At 37.7% G+C, this 21,563-nt stretch overlaps 1 protein-coding gene across 3 annotated transcripts; it reads left to right on the forward strand.

The window, feature by feature from the left end:
• On the forward strand, positions 1-17,033 carry si:dkeyp-72h1.1 (uncharacterized protein LOC799956 homolog). Of its 3 annotated transcripts, none has more exons than XM_058756607.1 (6): positions 1-265; positions 2,197-2,353; positions 3,979-4,149; positions 10,901-11,010; positions 14,826-14,991; positions 16,070-16,937. In XM_058756607.1, exons 4-6 carry the CDS (start codon positions 10,924-10,926, stop codon positions 16,120-16,122), a joined length of 306 nt encoding a protein of 101 aa, XP_058612590.1. In that variant the 5' UTR covers positions 1-265; positions 2,197-2,353; positions 3,979-4,149; positions 10,901-10,923; the 3' UTR covers positions 16,123-16,937. The 3 variants fall into 3 exon arrangements, with proteins under 3 accessions (XP_058612590.1, XP_058612589.1, XP_058612591.1); XM_058756606.1 differs by having other exon boundaries at positions 2,203-2,353; XM_058756608.1 differs by lacking the exons at positions 1-265; positions 2,197-2,353; positions 3,979-4,149 and adding an exon at positions 4,853-4,892 and having other exon boundaries at positions 16,070-17,033.
• The last annotated feature ends 4,530 nt before the right edge of the window (positions 17,034-21,563 follow it).

The following is a 21,563-nucleotide window of genomic DNA, read 5'->3' on the forward strand; positions in this document are numbered from 1 at the left end:
TGTCCCAGCCTATGTTGAGTTTTGGATTAAAGACTATTATTTGAGTTCATCCTTGTCTCCTCGCTTCCCTCATGTGTGTGCACAGTGACAACAAGATGTTTAATTGACTAATGTGTGGATTACTTGTGGATTATTGTGATGTTTTTATCAGCCGATTGGAATCTCATTCACTGCAGAGGATCCATTTGTGAGCAAGTGATGTAATGCTAAATTTCTCCAAATCTGTTCGGATGAAGCACTCATCTACGTCTTGGATAGAATGAAGGTGAGTAAAATTTCAGAACATTTCTATTTTTGGGTGAACTATTCCTATTAGAGGTGGAACGGTACGCGTATTGAACCGTACGGTTCACGGGGCAAATTCCAAATGGAAGTGATCATCCCTATCCCCTTGGAGTGGGGACTTTGGAGTGAACAGGGCACGTGTGTGCTATTATTTAGTCGTTTGGAATGCACTTGGCAAAGGGAGAGACATAATTTCCTCATTATCTTCAGCTGAGATGTTCCCGTGACAACGCAGCGGTGTGTGTCAGCAGATGTCGCTGTTTTAATGTCATAATAAAGCAATAAGCCCCAAGAAGCCGTGGTTTACATTGAATTTATAACAGTTAAGGGACATTGTTAGGCACGACGCGAAGCGGAGGCTTATTGCTTTTATAAAACGGTTATTCCATATATGTAGTAAGGTTTCACAAAATAAAAGAAACAGTTGTGGATCCAACAAAGTGGTTGCCGAGCAACACACAAATGTAAACAAAGGTGTATGTTTACAACAGCTTCGAACTTGGCTAAACCAATCAGAATCAAGGACAGGAACTATCCGTCTTAAAATGTCTTTTTATTGTTGTTAGCATAGCTGTTGCAAATGAACATACATTTTATATTTTAAAACATTTTTTAAGTTTTTTTCGCTATATAATATATAAAAACTAATATGTATACAACTTTTTAAAATATAAATGTGTGTGTATTGTGACGGGAGGAGCCAACGACAGACACAGTGGGTGTGGCGTCAGGCCTCGGAGAGGCTTTTATTAAACAAAAAGGATAAAATAAAGTGTCCAGGGGAAGAAGTGTCCAAAATAAACAGGGGGTCTGGTGTCCTCGTCGTGCTGCGGGGCTTGTGCAGGAGGGCAGTGTTCCAGGAGGAAGGGTCCAGGAAGGGGCGGAGTCCGGCGGCCGCACGCTCCCACTCGGGTCCGGGCGCGAGGGCGGCGGCTTCATCACAGCGGCGGCTCTTACACGTCGTCCACGGCCTTTGGCAGGACTTGTACGGCCCGACATCCTGGTCCGACGGCCGTAATACGGGTGCGGCTTTCGTCCGGACCGCGGGTTCGGCAGCTCACGTCTTCGGTGGCGCGATGTCCCTCTACGCACCCTTCCTGGACCCACGAGGACACCAGCGTGCATGCACGGGGGAAGAGACCGGTCTCTCGAGGAGAGGCGCGCTGGGCATTTAACGGCGGTGGTGATGAGGCTTCATTCAGTCCAGCTGTGCCTCATCACACGCCGCCAGCCCGCGTTCTCCCCACGCCCCTCCTCTCATCCACCCACTCCAGTCGGGAGCCTGGTGAAGGGCGGCGAATAAGGGACGGGGTGGTGATGATGATGAGGGGGAGGGCCACCGATCCGTCACAGTATATATGTTTTCAAATTTTTTATGCCAGTGTCCATCAGCGAGTCTGCGTTGTCACAGGAACATCTCAGCTAAAGATAATGAGGAAATTATGTCTCTCCCTTTGCCAAGTGCATTCCAAACGACTAAATAATAGCACACACGTGCCCTGTTCACTCCAAAGTCCCCACTCCAAGGGGATAGGGATGATCACTTCCATTTGGAATTTGCCCCGTGAACCGTACGGTTCGATACGCCTACTGTTCCACCCCTAATTCCCATAGGGTCAATGGGACTTCATACACTGACTAAAAATCATATTAACACCAGTCACTTAAAACTTATTGTTTCAAAGTGAAATTAGTTCTGAGAAAATGCACCATTTTGTTTTCATTTGAAAATGTGTTGATATATTTTTAAAACAACATTTTTGATGATCATCACAAAAAACAAATACAAATATTTTCTTATCTTTGCCGCAGTAATTCACGATCATTGCACTGAACTGACACTGACTCTGTGTTTAAAAATTAACATGCACAGAGGTATATGTGTCAAAATGGATACCTTTCCATGTCAAGTTACAGAGCCACTGGAAAAATCTGCCTGCCAAGACAGTGAGGTCTAGGTTTTGCTGGATCCGGTTGTGAGATGATCTCTATATGAACGACAGTGTCTCCTTTCACTCGTTACTTGCAGTGACATCATCATCGGAATCAGGGTTGAGCCAATAGGAAGGTGAGATCCTGTAACCTCTGACATTCGACTTCTCGCCCTGTTTTCCATCACGCTGTGTAATTTGACACAGAAATGTCAGCGTAAGATACCAGCCTAATAGTTAAGAGAGTGTGAACTCCACAGGTCATGACTTTTTACATTACAAACACAATCACTTGCAAACTACTTTAAATACCCCAGACAATGCATCTCTCACAGTCAATTCTCACATAAATGACAGTTATATCTTGGTGATAAGTTTAATTTGTTTTATTATTTAAAAAAATATTAATTCTATTATGGTCTGGTTAGTTTGAAACTATATGTATTATTATATTATATGTAGATTAATGACTGAGAAGATAAGACGAGACAAAATATCATGATAAGACGGCATGTATTGGATTTGGGTTGTTTAATGGCTTGGCAGCTGTGATTAAGGTCAGTTAACTCGATTCTTATCCTTTAAGTAGCCTACTTATTCACAATATGTCATTCTCTATAACTTGTAAATCCAATTTCACATGATAAATAATAACAGGTAACAATTATGCAGACAGTAACCAGTCAAAATAATATAATATAATATAAAATCCACAAAAATAGGGCACAATGTACTATATTAACAAGAAATTTCTGTATTTATTTTTTACAGGTGTTTTACATGTATTTTGAACTTTACACTTCATTGCATTGTGTTTTAGTGTTACTAGAAATGTCCGTAAAATTACTGGATAATGTCCTGGCAGAATTATTATTATTATTTTTTTTTTTTTGCAGAATTCCAGATTTCATTAACAATTTTAACTGTATTCAAGAGACGGAAGAGATTTTTGTTCATTAAGGCAAATTTGATGCGCGAAATTAGTAAAGCAACCTATTTAATCACAAAGTTGTGATTATATAATCCTCCTGTAACTGTTAAACATTAAATTCATCAACAGTTAATTTTATAGATGTTAGATTTCTGAATAAAATTGTTTAAAAACTAAATCACATTTGTCCACTTTTAGTGAAGCATTGCTTTTGGGTCGGTGTTGTAGTGACTAATACAAAATTGTGAGGAGAAATACCTTTAGAATTTAATTAAAAATAAAAGTACATTGTTCAATTTATAATATAGAGTCAATAAAAAAATACTGAAGTATATTCTATAAAAATAATATTTTACTTGATCTATGGCCCTTAAATTTTTAGTTCATAATTTTGTCAACAGTTTGTTAATAGTTTGCAATGTTTATTAATTTAATGTTAGCACATTTTAGGCTATATTTTAATAGAGTACTAAGTAGTTTACACCCCTGATAACATGATCAACATACTTTATTAACAATTTCCATTCTTTTAATTAAAAATGCATGGTTGAGAATAAATCATTTGTGAATTTGAGAGATTATAAAAGGTGAACATTTACTTTCAAAGAGACTGTTGGACATGACTTGTTGCAGAGGACATTCATCATTTCACAATCTCATATGATCCCTGCATCTATTCATATTTTAACTGGGGTATCTTCATATCTAATATCTGAATTATGGCAAATGTACAATAATAGTAAGCTACACTAAACTATCTTCATCTTAAAATCATCGTGAAAACCCAGAGGTGTCTCTCTCTCTCTCTCTCTCGCTCACACTCACACACAGTCGTGCTCTTGTGACTCGGGTGAGTGCGCATGAAATTACAGTCGCTATCTGAGGTAACAGTAGCAGCGCTTCAGTCTGGGAGAATCTGACTTGAGTCTAGCACGCACATCCACTGGAGAGAGCAGCAGTCACGGGCTTTACGCGGAGAGCCAACACTTCGGAAGGCTACAGGTATGGGCTTGGACTCAAACTCACACTGCCTGAGGCACACTCAAAGGATTCATCAGCATTTAGTGCACAATGTGTCAGATATTTTCATGCTTTTGAGAAAGATGCATTGCGCGACTGATTAAGTAAGTTCGAATAGGTTTATCGCATGTAAATTAGCCTGAAAGTTTCTGGCACTAAGGCAAGATTTTGGAGAACGAAACTGAAATTCAGAATTACTCAGTTTTTTGATGCATGTAACTCCTTTCAACCCTATGATGTGCGCTAATTAAAATAACTGTCATGAGTATATAGCCTACTATTCCTATTTCTGTTACCATTACCATTTGTTTGCATTCCGATTTAAACTCTTATTATCGTATTTCCATCATTTTGATATTAAAGGAATAGTTCTGTCATTTACTCACCCTCACGCCTTTCTAAACTCATTCTTTCTCTCGTGCTTCGTAAATTATTTCTGAATCATTTCTAACCTGGCAGTGATTAGGCTACAAGTTACAGGTGTATCCCTGAAATCAGTAACATCTTTTTACCTGACACGTTTTAGGTAGGTCAATCTTATCTAATTATTTGTTGGAAAAAGTGATATAACTACAACGAATAGTTCCGGTCTGGATGCTGATTGGTCAATACCTGTGCAGGATATCACTGCGCAGCACCGATAGTGGATCGTTATTTTGTTGCATAACAACCTTCTTTTACACGAGGGACTACATTCTGGCGGAGGAATTAGATTCATAGAAAAGGTAATACAAATAAAAATAATAAAATACATTTTAATGGTGTTATTAATATTTTTAATAATATTAAAAGACACTCTGGCCTTGCTATAGCCTAATTTGTGCATAACAACACTCTTTCAGGAAACTAGTTACTTTACGCTAGTAAATTAGCAGTATTTATGTAGCCTAACCCAGATTACATTGCTCTTAAAACACAAAAAGAACATAAATCATAGTCTCACCGTTCATTTTCATTGTATAGAAAAAGGTGCAATGAAAGTGATTGGTGACTGAGGGTCTCCTTTGGTGTTCCACAGAAGAAATAAAGGCATATGGGTTTTGGAATAATTTGAGGGTCAGTACATTTTGTCAGACTGTTACATTTTTAGGTGAAAAAGTAAACTTGAAGCCTTGTTAAACTCATTTTATAGCTACATCATTCAATTCTCATGGGCAGATAAGCAGATTTATAATGTCTTTTTAACGTTTGATCATTTCTATTGGCAGTTTTCTAGCAATTGCTTTTCAGTGCTTTATTCATTGATCTATTTTTCCAATTTCGCATGTGATGGTGTGTTTTTTGTTCCATAAAATGACTTGTTTTGCAATCAAGCTCCGGCTTTTGCTGTTGTATTGTTCTCAACAGTCAATTATTATAAAGATAGCATGTTTTGCACGTGATTTGTGATGGTACCATTTAGCTACGAGAGTTTCGCTATTGCTCCAAGCAGACTGTAGTTCCAGTCAGTTCAGTATTGGTCATTTGCCTAGATTTGAGTAAGATTTTCCATGTCACCAGGAAGGGGGTGAGGTCTGTCGTTGCACCCAGTCATATTAAATTATTCAGATACCATCTCTATTTTTCACAGAAACACAGAGCCATGCACAGCGAGACACCTTTAAATGGTAGAAAAGTAGAAAATAGCATTTGTAACTACATTTACATTTACATTTATGCATTTAGCAGACGCTTTTATCCAAAGTGCCTTACATTGCATTCAAGTTACAGTTTTTACATTTAACTAACCACCATGCACTCCACCAGGAGTTTACTGAGCATGGGTTTTCTTTAAAACAACAGATACTCCAAAGTGCAATGGCCAACAATAACACCTGCACTGTTTTTCAGGGTGGCCCGTCTGAAAATATTTTGATGAGCAAATGAAGTCTTTGTGTGGCCGCCTACAAAGCCAGTCTTCCACAGCGCTTTGTCTCACTATAAATGGCACCAAGCACACGCACAGCCCTTTGATCCCTCACTCAAGCCCCTTTTGTCTTTGCCGCTCACTTTCACCAATGAAAAAGCCTGTATGCTAACAAGGGTCTGGGGAGTGAGCTGCGTTTGTGCTGGTCACCATCAACATAATAGCAAGCATGAATAATCAGTCCATTTTCAACCAACATTAAAGGCAGAGAACATAAACAGCTTAGTTTCTTTATCTGTCTGCCATCCAGCATCTGTGTGCTGCTAATTAATCTGAATGGCACTTTTAGTAAAATAAAGTTCATTTATTTATTTATCTGGGGATGATTTTTCATGGTCTGTCTTTGAACTGCTGTGATCTTTGATGGCAGTGTGTAAGACTGTAGCTTGTGAGTCTGTTTTATCAGGCGTATAGGTGTCGTTCTTTGGTCCTAATGGTTTATTTCTTCATTGTTTCATTTTCACCGTCCTTTAATCATTTTCTTTTATAGTACTGCTTATTTCTACTTTCTTTCATCTGCTCACCCCCCCCAGTTTTTCCGCTGTATCCATCGTCCTTTGATTCAGTTGAGCCACCCAGTTCCCAAATGGAATCAAGGGTAAACTACAATGATAATGACAGTATAATATCCTCTCTACCGAGACCTTTGGTTTCTCAGATAAAACAAAAATATCTTTAAAGTGGCTGATCCGTAGTGAAGGACTCTCTCATTTCATCTGTCACCTGTCTGGCTCTAGAGTTTTGCTGTTTCTCATTACATCAAAGCATAGGAAGTATCATTGTGGGCTCTTCACAGCCTTATCTCAGATCAGCTAAGCCTGGATACTGCTTTTATCCATGCAAATGATCAGGTGATAGTATGCGTGTCATCAGATGAAAAAAGCAGGTTTGTTGTATGAATATACAATGTAGTGAACGAGCACGAGAACTTTTTAGCAGTATTTAATAATAATGCTACAACTAAATACCAAAATCTGATTCTTTATCAAACAAATACCATGTGTGCTAATACACGTTTTCACGGTAAAGGGCCGTGTTAGTCACCCAGCCTTCGTCATTCACACAGGACGGTGTGCATATGTGGCACGTGGAGGGCTGAGGAATCAGCCTTCAGGACCACCAGCTGCTCCACGTCGCATTAGAAAGATCATGCGGCAGATAGATTATGCAAGCCAACCGTACTCATGTGAGCTTCATGTAAATGTATCCAGTCTGTCCTGTGTATTATTTAAGCAGTATCACACGAGTGAGAGTGTTGGCGTAATACTGCTCAATAAAGTTAATACTCAGTATCTTACATTTTAGGGTAAATTTACATGACAACAATGTACTAAAATCGTTTTTTCAGTTGCGTTTTTGAAAAGTTTAGTGTACAGTCAACAATGTTGTCAAAACGATCACCGTTCACATGGATCTGCGAAAACTACTTAAAGTGCTGTATTATGCATGCCAGGCTAGTAGTTGGTGAAGAAACACTATGCACATGTTCACAAACCTATAGACTGAACAGGAATACGCTTGTGCATGACATCACCGTTTTCACAAATTCGCGTTTTTGTAGTTTAAACAGATGATATCGTTTTCAATCACTGGCACTTTAAAGGGGTCATATGACGTTGCTAAAAAGAACATTAGTTGGTGTAATACAATGTGTTTATGTGGTTTAAGGTAAAAAAAACGCATTATTTTCCACATACTGTACATTATTGTTGCTCCTCTATGCTCCGCCTTTCTGAAACGTGTCGATTTTTACAAATCTCATCGTTCTGAGAAGCGAGGTGTGCTCTGATTGGCCAGCTATCCAGTGCGTTGTGATTGGCCAAATACCTCAAGCGTGTAACGGAAATGTTACGCCCCTTACCATATTGTGATGCCGTGTCCCGGCGTGACGACACAAAAACAATAAAACCCATTTATAAACGAGGCATTTGTTGCATCCAGTGGGGACATAATTACTGATTATAATGACTTATACTGTCTTTTTACGTGTCGCATTGCATCGCGCCCCGTAAATATTACCATGTCTGCATTTGTGATCGGAGAAATGACAAACAACAAGCACTACTCTACACTGCTCAAAACTTGCGTTTGAATAGTCAGTGACAAATTCTTTAAATATGAAAACATACTTACAGGCTGTGAGTCAGAAGTGCCAGACTTGTCCTTGCAAAGATGGAATTGCCCCACTTTATAGAAACAGCCTTTGTGCACAGCTGGTATTGTAGGCTACTCTCCCAGGTTCAGGAAATAGTCCTCCATAAAATGCGCTGCACACACTCTAATATTTGGGTTGAACTGTTCTGGAACAGTGTTGTAAATACAACTTAAACACTGATTTCTAGTTGTGTCCTCTTTTGGAAGCCCAAACAAAGTAGTTTCGCTTTCACAACGAAACACAGCGTATCCAGAACATGGCGCAGGCGGCAGCAACAATACTACAGCAAGAATAAAAATCACGCCCTCTTTCTTTGCATATACATTTGGGCGGTGTTATGCAAATCTTCCCACACAGTGACGTAGACATGTGGGGGCGTGTTTAAATGAGCCATTTAGGAGGGCGAGGACAAGTCTTAACTTTTATAAAGAATATCTCTTTGGGTTTGAGACTTTAGTCTTTGCAACTTCAGGGATCTTATCTATGCATGAACAGCTTGTAACACTCCAAAGAGAAAGGAAAACTTGAAATCACATCATATGACCCCTTTAAAACCCATTTTCAAAAGTTTGCATTTTTAGGCTCCTAAAATGTTGTTGCCATATTAACATCCCCTTAAATGCAATATTGACATTTACTTTAGCTATTTTCACTTTGCCAGGTTTTTTTTTTTTTCAAATAAAGCTTCTTTGAGCAAGACACAGTGACTTTTTGCTCCTGAATGAAAGTGTTTATGAACAAATTGTTTGAGTGAATAATTCACTGACTCATAAAGACAGCTAGTTGTTTCATTCCTGAATGAATCAGTGTTTCTGAACCAATCATTTGAGTGAATGATAAATTACTCATAAATACAGTGACTTGTCGCCATCTACTGGCATACTGATGTATCCTGCAGAAAGAGTCGATGAAAAATCCCAACTACAGTCTGTCCATAAAAAAACAAAACTAAAACTATAAAAGAAATAAATAGTTTAAAATGACTTACTAAAACTGAAATAAAATAAAAAAATTAAAGCTGCAGTCGCCATCTCTGTTTGAAAACCTGGAATTGCAGCTCTGTGCGGAATTATCTTCCGTCCGTGGGGTTGTACTCCGGTACGACTCCAGCGCGGATGAATCTAATGTTTTGAGGAGTATGTGTGTCAGTCTGTCAGTCACCGCACCGGTGCGGATACTGTACTTAGGAATCACGCATTCTAGCCTACTTCTTGGAATATATGACCCAAAAAAGAATTTTCACCGGATATTGCCATCTGAACAAGTAAGTAACAAGTCGGCCACGTTTGTTCTGACCAACTGAGGAAAAAAGCATTACAATAAATCGCGCTACCAGTGGTAATTAAATCTAACGATCGGTTAGCTCATATCACATCTAACAGTGCAAATTATTATTATTGTTATACTTTATTTTCAAATTATTAATTATGATGTTAACAACATCAGCATTGCGTGACAATGAGTATAGTGTGCATTAGCGTGTAGATTGTCATACCATTTGAATTTCATATTAAGAAATTATTTTAACCCAGAAAGCAAACTATGCTCCCTTCGAACTGGTTGTCTTTAAAATACAAATCTTGTGTAATCCCAGGCTATCTGTAATCACAAACACATTTAAAACTGGAATATAATTTAATTTCATTCACATGTGTTTCATAAACACATAATTCTTTCTGGATTACAATCCGCCATCAAAACGATACATTTAATTATTCTAGCTGCTGTGAGAAAAGGCTATAAACGATCCGCCACCTGCAGGATCCTCACATGCGATAGCCTAGTAGCCGGGACAACTTCTTTATGTTTACAGACGTGATGTAATGACGCAGCAGCATGCTCGAATTTAAAATATGAAAATAAAAATAATAAAAGCTCATTCATAAAATTTATAAATACTAGAAATAGTAAATAACGCTGTCTGGAATGCTGCTCTACCAACCAGATTCAAGGATATGAACTTGTATAATTTGTTATACTATAAAAATGTTTTGTCAGATAACTTCAAAATGTACTTTATGTGCTTACATCTTCATTAACTGATTTTACTGAAGTCAGAGATATTATTCAATATGTCTGAACCAACTTGACTACTTTAGGTTACACCAAACAAAAGTTAAATTTAAGATAGATATTATGTTGTTACAGTGTAAGATTTGAAAAGTGACATTTGTTTGGTTTACCTTATTTATTGGTTCTTTAAACCTAAGCAAAGCTGTTTACCTGAGTTTTTAATATGGGAAAATTTTTTAATAATTTCATATACTTCACACAACTGGATGCTCAGCACCATTCAATTTTCATCTCCTAGATGAGTTTTGCATTTAGAATGAATTGGAGAACAGCCTTGATATTATTGCGACCCACTGAATGTATCCTCGCTCTTGATTTTAGCTGATGAGTGTGAAAGTAATTTCCTTCGAAAATGGTGGAAGAGCTGATTTGAATAACAAACTATGTATAGACTTGCTCTGCATAAAATCATGGTAGGTGCGCATGGATTGGCTGGATGGTTTTGGCAGGATCTTTTCATAGATGAGAAAATAACCCAGCTGTGGTTATTGCAGGTGGCTCATCTGAATCAGTCTCTCCCACATTCATAGGCAAATGAGTGGACTGAGCGACGCTGTGACTATCAGAGTGTAAATGCACTTCCTCCTGACTTGTTGTAGGTTTAAGTGTGTCACTGGGCAGCATGACGGAGGTGATGAACAGCTGTGACTCTGCGGTGGGAGACTACAGTGTGAGCGACGCGTCTGAGGAGGAGAACATCTCTTTTCAGGTGGGTTGTGCTTCTCTCGGTCAGCTGGCTGGATGCTCTCTTGAAATTCATATCAGTGATTTATTCAAGAGGAACGAGACTAATGAAACACAAAAACAAGTAAAAGATAAACGGAGCAATTCCAAGAGGGTCCTCACACCATCGGTGCTCGGGCCCTAATAATATATACAGTTGCTGGTCATTTTGACTACAAATACAGGGATTTAATACAGATAGTGATCCTCTGAATACATGAAATTGCTATTTGCCAAAAAAATAAAAAAAAAAAATAGAAAGACAAAGGGAATGAAATATTGGTTTGACTTATTTTAAATGATTTTTAAAAAATTATTTTACATGTATGTTATCTAATTCAATAGTTTTTCAAATATTATAGAAACAACAGCAGACCAAACAATCTACAATGTAAATTTTTAATTAATTGTAGCAATTTAATGTTACTTTTTTGTGGACTTGTTAGCTAACATATTTAAAGTTACAAAGTAACATGCCTTCCTCTATTTTAACTTCTCGCTCATCCAGCTCTATACATTTCCTGTTCACTGTTCTTGGCATTGTTTGGCAATGTTTTCATTTTCTAGGGGACGCTAGTCTTCTACCAGAAGGTTTGTGCTTACCATAAACTTTTATACTGAAGTGTAATTTTGCAAGATGGCACCAGTGAGAAATTCTAACAAATTATAATTTTAAGTAAAATGAGAGACCTGAAAATAGCACCAATATAGCAGCAGACAATGGTATATTTACAATTAAGGCCCGTTCATACCAAGAATAATACCTATAACATTAACTGTTAATGTTATAGTTCCAAAGTGCAAGTTCATGTGATCACGTGAAGATGTGTGACCAACAGAGGAATGATACGTCATGGTATGAGCTCTTAACTGAAGAACAGGCTACATCTGAAATCACATACTATCTTTGTGTAATAAGTAATTACTTTTCAACCACTAAAAATGTATGTAATACAGTCAGTGTTGGGGGAAATTACTTTTAAAAGTAATGCGTTACAATATTGCGTTAATTATGTTCCTTAGTTACTTTTTATGGAAAGTAATGCATTATGTTACTCTTATGTTACATTTTGTCACCTGGGCTGGGCTTGCTTATTTATTTTTAACAACAAAAAAACCCAAAAGTTATATTTCTGGCAACTGTAAAGGCCTTTTCACACCAAAAGTGAAATTATTAAGCCTCAGCCTGAAGGAAGTGCCTCTACACCTCACTCTTGATATCTCTCAACACAGGGACAGAAGAGCTGTCAGTGAATAAATCGAAAAAACTTTCGTTACATATTTGAAAAAGTAACTCAGATATTTTCTTGTAAAATTAAAAGCAATGCATTACTTTACTAGTTACTTGCAAAAAAGTGATCTGATTACGTAACTTGCGTTACTTGTAATGCGTTACCCCTAACACTGTGACGAATGTAGCCCATTTTCATTGTCATGTGACCTACCAGTGTTAGTTGCATCACTTCACTGCCATTCACAAATCCTCTCCCTTGACCTCATGGGATAGTAAAGCATAAATAAGTAGTAGGTCATCTGGAATACTGTGAATCAGAACTTTGGCAAGCATTCTGGTAAAGTTCTCTTACAAGTTTCAAACAAACATCTACTAATAACGTTAATAGAACGTTAGTTCAGAGTTATCTGGTCTTTAATAATGTTCTCAAAAATGTATTTATACATTTTGAAACATTTTATTGGTTGGATGTTCATCTAACATTTTCTAAAATGTTACTACTTGTTTCAAAACATTCAGAGAATATTCAAAATTAACATTCCCATGATATTTGCAAAATGATAAAGAATGCTCCCTTAAAAAAACTTTTTTAAAGCATTTAAAAACTGACGTTTTGAACATTCAGAAATAACATTTTCAACTTAATGGGAACTTTAGCAAAATATTATTGGAACATTTTTGTTTGCTCTGACTTTTCATGTACTGTTTTTCACCTACTGTATAGTAGGTATGCAATTTTACACGTGTGTGTATAGGGTTCCTCAAATCTTTCCCTGGAGGGCCAATGCACTGCAGAGTTTAACTCCAACCCTGATTTCTAATGATCCTGAAGGCACTGATAGGCATGTTCAGGTGTGTTTGATTAGAGTTAGAGTTAAGCTCTGCAGGAAAGTGGATTTGTGGGCCAGATTTGAGGATCCCTTTTTTAAAGCTTCTGAAAGTGACTCTTAAGGGCCATTCTCACAGAATGTATTTTTGTGTTTATTAACGTGAGATGCAGGGAAGTGGAATGAAAAGAGAAAAAAAAGGCAAAGTCGAGAAATGCGTTTTGGAAAACTTGAACTTTTAACTTGCTAGCAGTGTTATTAGAACACTGCATCATGCACCATGATGCAAAAGACACATTGCATGTATGCAACAGTCAAACACGTCCTTCCAGCTCATGTTTTATGTAGAAAATTAATCGAAATGCAATGCAATGGAATGTGAACGACCCAATAACAGTATCATTCCTTTGTGTCCATTATAGTTGTAATATGGTGGCTATTTTATCATCCTTCTTGTGGACTGTCAATAAGAGGCATTTTACAAAAATATTTGAGCACTCAGTGCCACGACTGACCATTCAAAATCAACTATTCCAGAGAGCAGGGTAGGAATAGATGACATTTTAAGTGAAAGTCTCACACACATATGCTGACTGTTTTTCTGGTTACCTGATGGATGACTGCGATGGGTCTCCGTGTATCTATTTGGAGCTTTTCCTCTGTCATTTCAGCCTGATTGGAGTCCCTTTCATTTTGCTCGCATCACTACCAAAAGCCAATCAGATGCCTGCTCGTTCATACAGCCTGCTGGATGAATTCAGATTCCTCTCAGACACTCAAGAGAGACTCGAAAGGTCACAATCTTTTCAGGGAACGATCATCATTACCCTTTCTTTACCACAGGATGAGCAGTGGCATTATATGCTGGCTGAATGAACCCTGTCTGAATCTGTCATTCACTCTGTCATGTAAGCTCTTTCTGTGCTTTGTAAACCAACATGCAATGCACACCCTTTTCTACTTTTGTTGGTACAGATGCTTTTAGAAAATTCATGTCTCACTTGATAGCCCACGTTGAAACACACGGACACGCACTCAAGACGCTCTTGTTCACACTTCAGTGCAATTGTGGAAAAATAATCATACACAACGTGAGTCACATCCTGCTCTCATGAACTCTAAACAGGGCATTAGGACTCACATAAGACGTGAGGTGAATGCCAAACACATTATTAATAAAAACCCATCAAGGATTTTTTGATGGAACCACTAGAGGGGAGCTTTTGTAAACATATTTACTCATAAGTGATTGCCCACAAAAAAATAAAAATAAATAATAATAATTATTCTTTTCTCTGATTGCTTATAAGGGGTATGCACAAAAATTTTCAAGTAGACTTTAGTGCTGAATGCTTCCAAGGTTAAAACAGATTGACCTAATAACAGCCAGCCTTAAAAAAATCTTTTTAAGTGGCATTTTTGTTTTGTTTTCCAGTAAATATTTCTAAGCATAGATAAAACATATCATGAATGTTTCATGAAATATTTAATTTTTCGTTCCTGTTTTGTGGTAAGCACAAATCAAACAACGTTCTGTGAGGTAAAATGCTAAAACTAAAACTACTGCTTCCAAATGTATGGTTTAATGAGGTCCTTAGATCTTTAATGGAGGAAGTAAAGGTCAAATCATGCTGTTTCTTGAAAGCTGTCAGGGCATTTTGAGAACTTTCAGACTTTAAGATACATTTTAGCTTGCTTAACTGTCATGTACTGTGGCCTCTCGTGACCCCTGTGTTACAGATCTTCCCAGACTCCCATGAGCGGTTCCCAAAGCTTTCCAAACGCTTGCCATCCATCGTGGTTGAACCCACTGAGAGCGGGGAGGTGGAGAGCGGGGAACTGCGCTGGCCTCCTGATGATCTGAGCCCTACAGACGACCCTAGAGACAAACAGGCCCAGGCTGCAAGTAAGTTCATGTTAACCATTATAGGAACGTCCCATTTAAGTTTACTGTTATTCTCTTTAATCTGATGATTTATAGCTATAAATTTTACTATAGCTACTACTTTGTGATGTTGTGTCTTTATTCTCAAAACACTGGCTTACTGTCTTGAAACATCATGACTTTTGCAATGTTAGATCTTTTAGATTTAAATTAGATTTAGATTTATTTAATTTTAAATGACACATAAAACTTTGTTTTACTATATGAAATACTTAAAACTTTTAAATTAATTTATGCACAACACAATGTTAACATCTAAATTAACTGGTGTTATTCAAGTCAAAAATATTATTTAACATCGCTGAATCCACCTTAATACTTAAAAACTATTTTTGAGGGGGATAAATCAGGTAGAAATAGCTCTTTATGGTAACAGTTCAATTGTTTTTTACGTGATTTTTACTTATGCTCATCAAGGCTGCAATTTTTGGATCAAAAATACAAAATATTTTTCAAATATTATTACAATATAAAATAACTCTTTTTCTGTTATAATATATCTTAAAATGTAATTTATTCCTGTGATGGCAATGCTGAATTTTCAGCAGCCATTACTCCAGTCTTGAGCGTCACATGATCCTTCAGAAATCAATCTAATATGTTGATTTGATGCTCAAGAAACACTTCTTATCAGTGTTAAAGACAGTTGTGCTGCTTATTATTTTGTGTAAACCATGATATTTCAGGATTCTTTGATAAATAAAAAGCTCTAAAGAACTGTTTTATTTGAAACAGAATTTTTACTGTCTTTACTGTCATTTTGATTAATTTAATGTATGCGTGCTGACTAAATGTATTAATTTCTTTAAAATAAAAAAATCTTATTGGCTAAAAACTTTTGAATGGTAGCATCCGTAAAAAATGTTGTACATTTTATTATTTCATTTCAAATGCCGTTTAAACCATTTTGAAATTCAGATTGCCTATAGAGTGGTTATTTTACCCCTTGGTTGATTTCAGTCTTGTGTAGCATCAGATGCAATGCATTCAAGGAAATCAAATTTATGGGATGTTTGATTATATTGTGTTTGTATTTCAGTTGATAAGCCCACAGAAGACAGCCAAGAGGCCGCAACAGGGACGGAAAACTAATGGGCGATGGTTGGCACCAATCCAGCCAATCACTGTGAATGTCTTCATTACAGACTGGAGTGAACGGGAGACTCCACCAGTTAGGTCTGCCTATCATCCACACTAGAGCCGCCCACCTTCTGACCTCCACTCCCTTAGGTGGAGCCGAGGCCTGAGAGACTGTCTTAACTGAACTAGCTCACGTGCCAAACTCTAGTGGTAGTCAGCTGCTGTGATTGAGTTGTAAATGATCTCCAATAACACCATGATACCCATTAGAAGTCACCTATGCCTGCTAAATTATAAATTGGCATTCATTTATGTACTTATTTGCTTTGGACCAAAGTCTTTCATTCCTTCTATCAAAAGAACATAGCTTCAGGATGTTAATTTGATGTATTATATCAGCACACATTAAGTGAAAATGGATTTCAGATAATATGTAAATGAACTACAGTGCGTAATGGCTCTTCGCCAGTGTAGATTTCAAACTCTACGCTATGTACAGTAGATCTGTTTGTTTTCATGCTCACACTTTCCAGATTTGCACATATTGTTTGCCACTTGCATTAATTCTCTGTTATTCACATCGCTGCTGCTTATTTACTAGTGTTCGTCAGAGCTGCTGTAAATGTAGCTTTCTTTGCCTTAGACATTTATTTGTAGTTACACTATATGTACGTCATAATTTTAATGAAATGACTGTTTGTATATATGTTCAGACGGTCGTTATTTTACCCATCACATGTATCTGTCACCTTCCCAAGGCAAAACTCTTTGGTGCTTCACAGTCTGTTGAATATCACTGTATTCTCTTAAAAATCTACTGCTCTTTTGATGTTTGAGTATTGGTCTTAAAATATTAATAATCTGTCTGGGAATTGGAATGAATGCAGCACAGTATCACTTAGCATTAAAGGCAGTTATTTCTACATCCGTGCTCTGTTGATTCATCAAATGAATGTATGTAGGATCCAGCCTTGACACATCACTGATTTCTTGTGGGTAGATGTCAAGTACTAGCCAAAGGCGCTTCTAGTTTAATACTGTGTTGACACGAGCAGTAGTTATTCTAGCCCAGCAGCATCAGCGGCTCTGAGCAGTTGATGTTTTCCAGCCACAGGCATTGCTAGAGCAGTTTTAGGGGGGCTTCAGCCCCCTTGTATTTCATCTCAACCCTCCTAAAACTTTTCAGATTAACTCAACTGTCGGATCTCTTTAAAATCTGTTACAATCTTCAGCATGTTTGCTGAACAGTAAGCAATCTGAGTTTAAGTAAGGCCTTGAAAACTTTTTTTAACTTCCACACAACCATGTCAAGTTCATATTCAGTGTTTATCTATATAAACTTTCCTTTTTATTGTTAAAAATGACATTTGAATTTATTTGAGTTTCAATTCATTACAATCAATTCTATAGATCTTACTTCTGTGGAATACATTCTATTAGTTCCATACATGAATGTCAATGGGGTCCAAAATAACATTGCCCCCATAGTGCAACAGTTGCGAAAGTAAAAAATCCCATTCATTTTTATAGGGGGAATTGATAAACCTCTAAGATGTAGCCTACGGTGAGCTATGAGGTTGCTAGTGGATGGTATATTGTCTGTTGAAATATGTTTTTATAGGCTATATATCAACCTCGTTAAATCAATATAGTTTTATATTTATCCATCATCATTGTCATTCTCTGACCCTCAATAGACAGAAATGCAACTGCAATGTTCCCAGGTCCAGAAACGTAGCAAGGACATTGGTAAAATAGTCCATGTGACATCAGGGGTTCAACCGTAATTTTACGAAGCTATGTGAATACTTTTTGTGCGTAAAGAAAACAATAATAACATAATTTATTCAACGATTCTTCTACCCGAGTTACCGTCTTCTGCCATTTTGGAAAGTACCCCAGAACATAATCAACTTAATCAGATGAACGAAAGTCTTACGGGTTTGGAACAACATGAGGGTGAGTAATTAATGACAGAATTTTCATTTTTGGGTGAACTAACCCTTTAAAGGGATAAAGCCCCGTTCACACCAAGAACGATAACTATAAAGACAAAGATATTAGCGTTCACACCAGCCGATGTGTTTATTCTAAGCACATGTGCGTCTGCCGCTTTAAATTCTCGAGCTCTTTATAGCAGGATTGATTCTGATTGGGTGTCAATGTTTGTATTGCTAATCAGCTGAAAAGATCGTTCTGAAAGTGATTCCAATGATATAGTTTCTCTGTGCCTTTATCGTTAAAGCTGTGGTGTGGACTGTGGTATTCTTTAATATTGAGAACCATTTTTAGAACTGTATCTTTATCGTTATGTTTATAGTTATTGTCCTTGGTGTTATCGGGCCTTAAGTTACCCAAAAGTGAAAATTCTGCCATTATTTACTCGCCACTGAATTCCACAGTATTTTTTCCATACTTTGGAAGTTAATGGCTATCGGCAACTGTTTGGTTGCAAACATTCTTCAAAATATCTTCTTCTGTTTTTAACAAAAGTAAGAAATGCATACAGGTTTGGAACAGCTTGTTGGCATGTTGGGACATTTCTGAGTGCTGGCCTTTTGAAAATCCCCTAAAATGCCAGTGTAAAATGATGACAGAATTTTCACTTATGGGTGAACTGTCCCTTTAAGTTCACAGTATTGTACATTTTGTCTTTCTGTTTGAAAACACTTTTTTGCTTTGAATTGAAGTATGCAATATTATGATTCACCTTGTAGATGGTTGGTTGTTTCGTGGCTTAAAACTCTTTTTGAAAACCCCTTTTGGAAAAATTAATCGAAAAAAAAAAATCCTTCTGGAACCAAGGCCGCTAAAAAAAGGGTATAAGAAAAAAAAAAAAGATTTTTTTTTTATGTTCCACAGAAGAAAGAAAGTCATACAAGTTTGAAACTACATGATGGGTGAACAATACCTTTAAAATAATCAAATTTTACTCTATTCAAAGACTGGTTCGTTCAAACCTTTCCCAGAATGCACAATCCTGCCCCTTCAGAGCCTCAAGTTCGCTACCTCCTTTCTAAATGAAGCTGAGGACCACGTATGTTCAGGTAGAGAGAGCTGTCACGTTGCATTTGTGCTCTCCAGTGGAGACTCTCCCTGGACGGAGCACTAAAAGCACATCGTCAGGTGGCTCCTGGGAAATGAACCCACTGTCAAGTTCAGCCACCTCCGGCGAGAGCGACGACCTGACAGGCCGGAGATGATTTTCACTCATTTTCTGCCACTGAATGCTGCTGGCAGAGTGACCTTGTTTGGAGCCACAGGTTTCCGAAAATAAACATGTCACTCTCAAAGGATCTCGAAGATACCAAAGCTTGCTCGAGTGCAGAGATATTACAGTTCTCCGTCACGGAAGCTGCCGGTATGAGTCGGCTCTGATTTATAAGTGTTCCTACGCATGCTCATGCACCCACACATGCAGAAATACACAACTACAGTGCAGCCAACACACTTGAACAATCTTAAAGGCTTTTTTTCCCAGGCCTCTCTGTGAATAATGAAGGTTGGAACCGTAGGTGGACCAAACACGTCGTGTTATTTTGAAGACTAAAGCTTTCTGGTGCACTTCTCGGAGAGTTCTTGCAGTGTTTAAAATATGTGTAGCTACCTCTAGCCTCCATTAGTTCTTAAATTAGCCTAGTATTTCAAAGTCTCGGGCTTTCAGATTGATAGAGCCCCTCTGACTCTGTGTTAAAAAGGAGTTTCAAGCCCACGCCGCTGCGGTCCGCGGCTCCGCTTCATAATATGTCAATCGACGCAGACAGCGGGACATGAAGCATGTATCGGCAGCAGCGGGACGCACGGCATCTACCCATTATAAAGTGAGCGCTGCACACCTGCCCCATTACTCACTCCCACACCGCCCACCTCCATTTCCAACCTTCTTTTATTTATCATTTCATCCCTCCCTCTCTTCCTCTCTCATTCTCTGTCTCTCGTCTGCTGGAGAGCTCTTCTGATGTGCTTGTCCTTTGGGACTTTGAGCTGTGGTGTTACTATAGCAACCACCTTGTCAAGCAGGCATCAGAGTCATGTCTTTCTCCAGCGGCAGCACGCCACTGTGCGCTCCTCCCCACTGACCCACTCACATCATTTGACTTTATCATAATACATTGTGCTAAATTAGTACTGCTATTAATCAGAGGTATGGCGAAAAATAGCATGTTTCTTTGATGGCTTTTTTGATTGGTTCGGTGTGGGAAGCCTTTTGTGGCGTGCACTGAAATGTTTACTTAAACGTGCCTCCTGACGCAGACTGAGCCTGCGGCGCACACAGACAGGCAAATGCATCAAGTTAATATGCAGAAACAGCTGTCATATGAGCGTGCATGCTTACATACATACATATTCCTGGCCACTTCAGGTCACTCATACTCATCTTTCTACCTTGTTAAGACCATCTTATGTTGGTTTTTGGATGCTAAACCAAGCCTCTCTTGGTCAAACAGCTTCATTAGAAAGACCATGCTGGTTGTTTTTGGTGTGGACATGCTGGTGCACCAGCTGTGACATCAAACCAGCAATAATCCTGCTTGGACCAGCAAATTCAGGTTCTTTAAGTTTGTTTGGTTCTTGTCACGTTCATTTAAATCTGTGTGCATTGTTCTCCAAAAGCTGAGCATGATGTGGCTATACTAGTCCATAAGCTAACAAGGTCCCATTAGTTAGTTATTTCAAGGAATAATTCACCCAATAATTAGCATTACATCACTTGCTCAGCAATGAATCCTCTGCAGTGAATGGGTGCCGTCAGAATGAGAGTTCAAACAGCTGATAAAAACATCATAATAATCTTCAATTAATCCACATACATGACTCCATCAATTAGCATCTTGTGAAGTGAAAAGGTACATGTTTGCAAGAAGCAAATTCATCATTAAGGCACATATCTGTTCCAATGAAGAAACAAACTCATCTACATCTTGGATAAATTTTCAGTTTTGGGTTAGTTATTCCCTTAATGCATTAAAGGCATAGTTCACCCAAAAATAAATTTGGTGTCATAATTTACTCACTCATGTTGTTCCAAACCTGTATGAATTTCGTTCTACTGTTGAATGCTAAAGAAGGTATTTTGAAGAATGTGGGTAACCAAGCCATTGACTCAGTACATCTCTAGTAAAAAAAAAAAAAAAAGTTTCATACTAAGCATAGTTCAAATCTATTAAAATATTTACTGACATATCGCTCGAGACTTACTGATGTAAAAATTATAATTAAACTTAAACATAAAATGTGTTTTAATGTTGTGATAAGGATTGTATGATCTTTGAATAATATCGGTCTTTGAATACAAGATATTTGAAGTGTACCACTAGTTCCATATTTAAGTGTAACATAGTTCCACTTTAGCACAATCAAATATCCTTCAGTATATTCTTAGTTGGACCTCAGCACTACTTCTGCACTATTAAAGTGCATTAAGTACAAAATTAGTTGTTCCAATTTAGCAG

Source organism: Onychostoma macrolepis, chromosome 20 (assembly GCF_012432095.1).
Source record: "Onychostoma macrolepis isolate SWU-2019 chromosome 20, ASM1243209v1, whole genome shotgun sequence".
Lineage (NCBI taxonomy): Eukaryota > Metazoa > Chordata > Actinopteri > Cypriniformes > Cyprinidae > Onychostoma > Onychostoma macrolepis.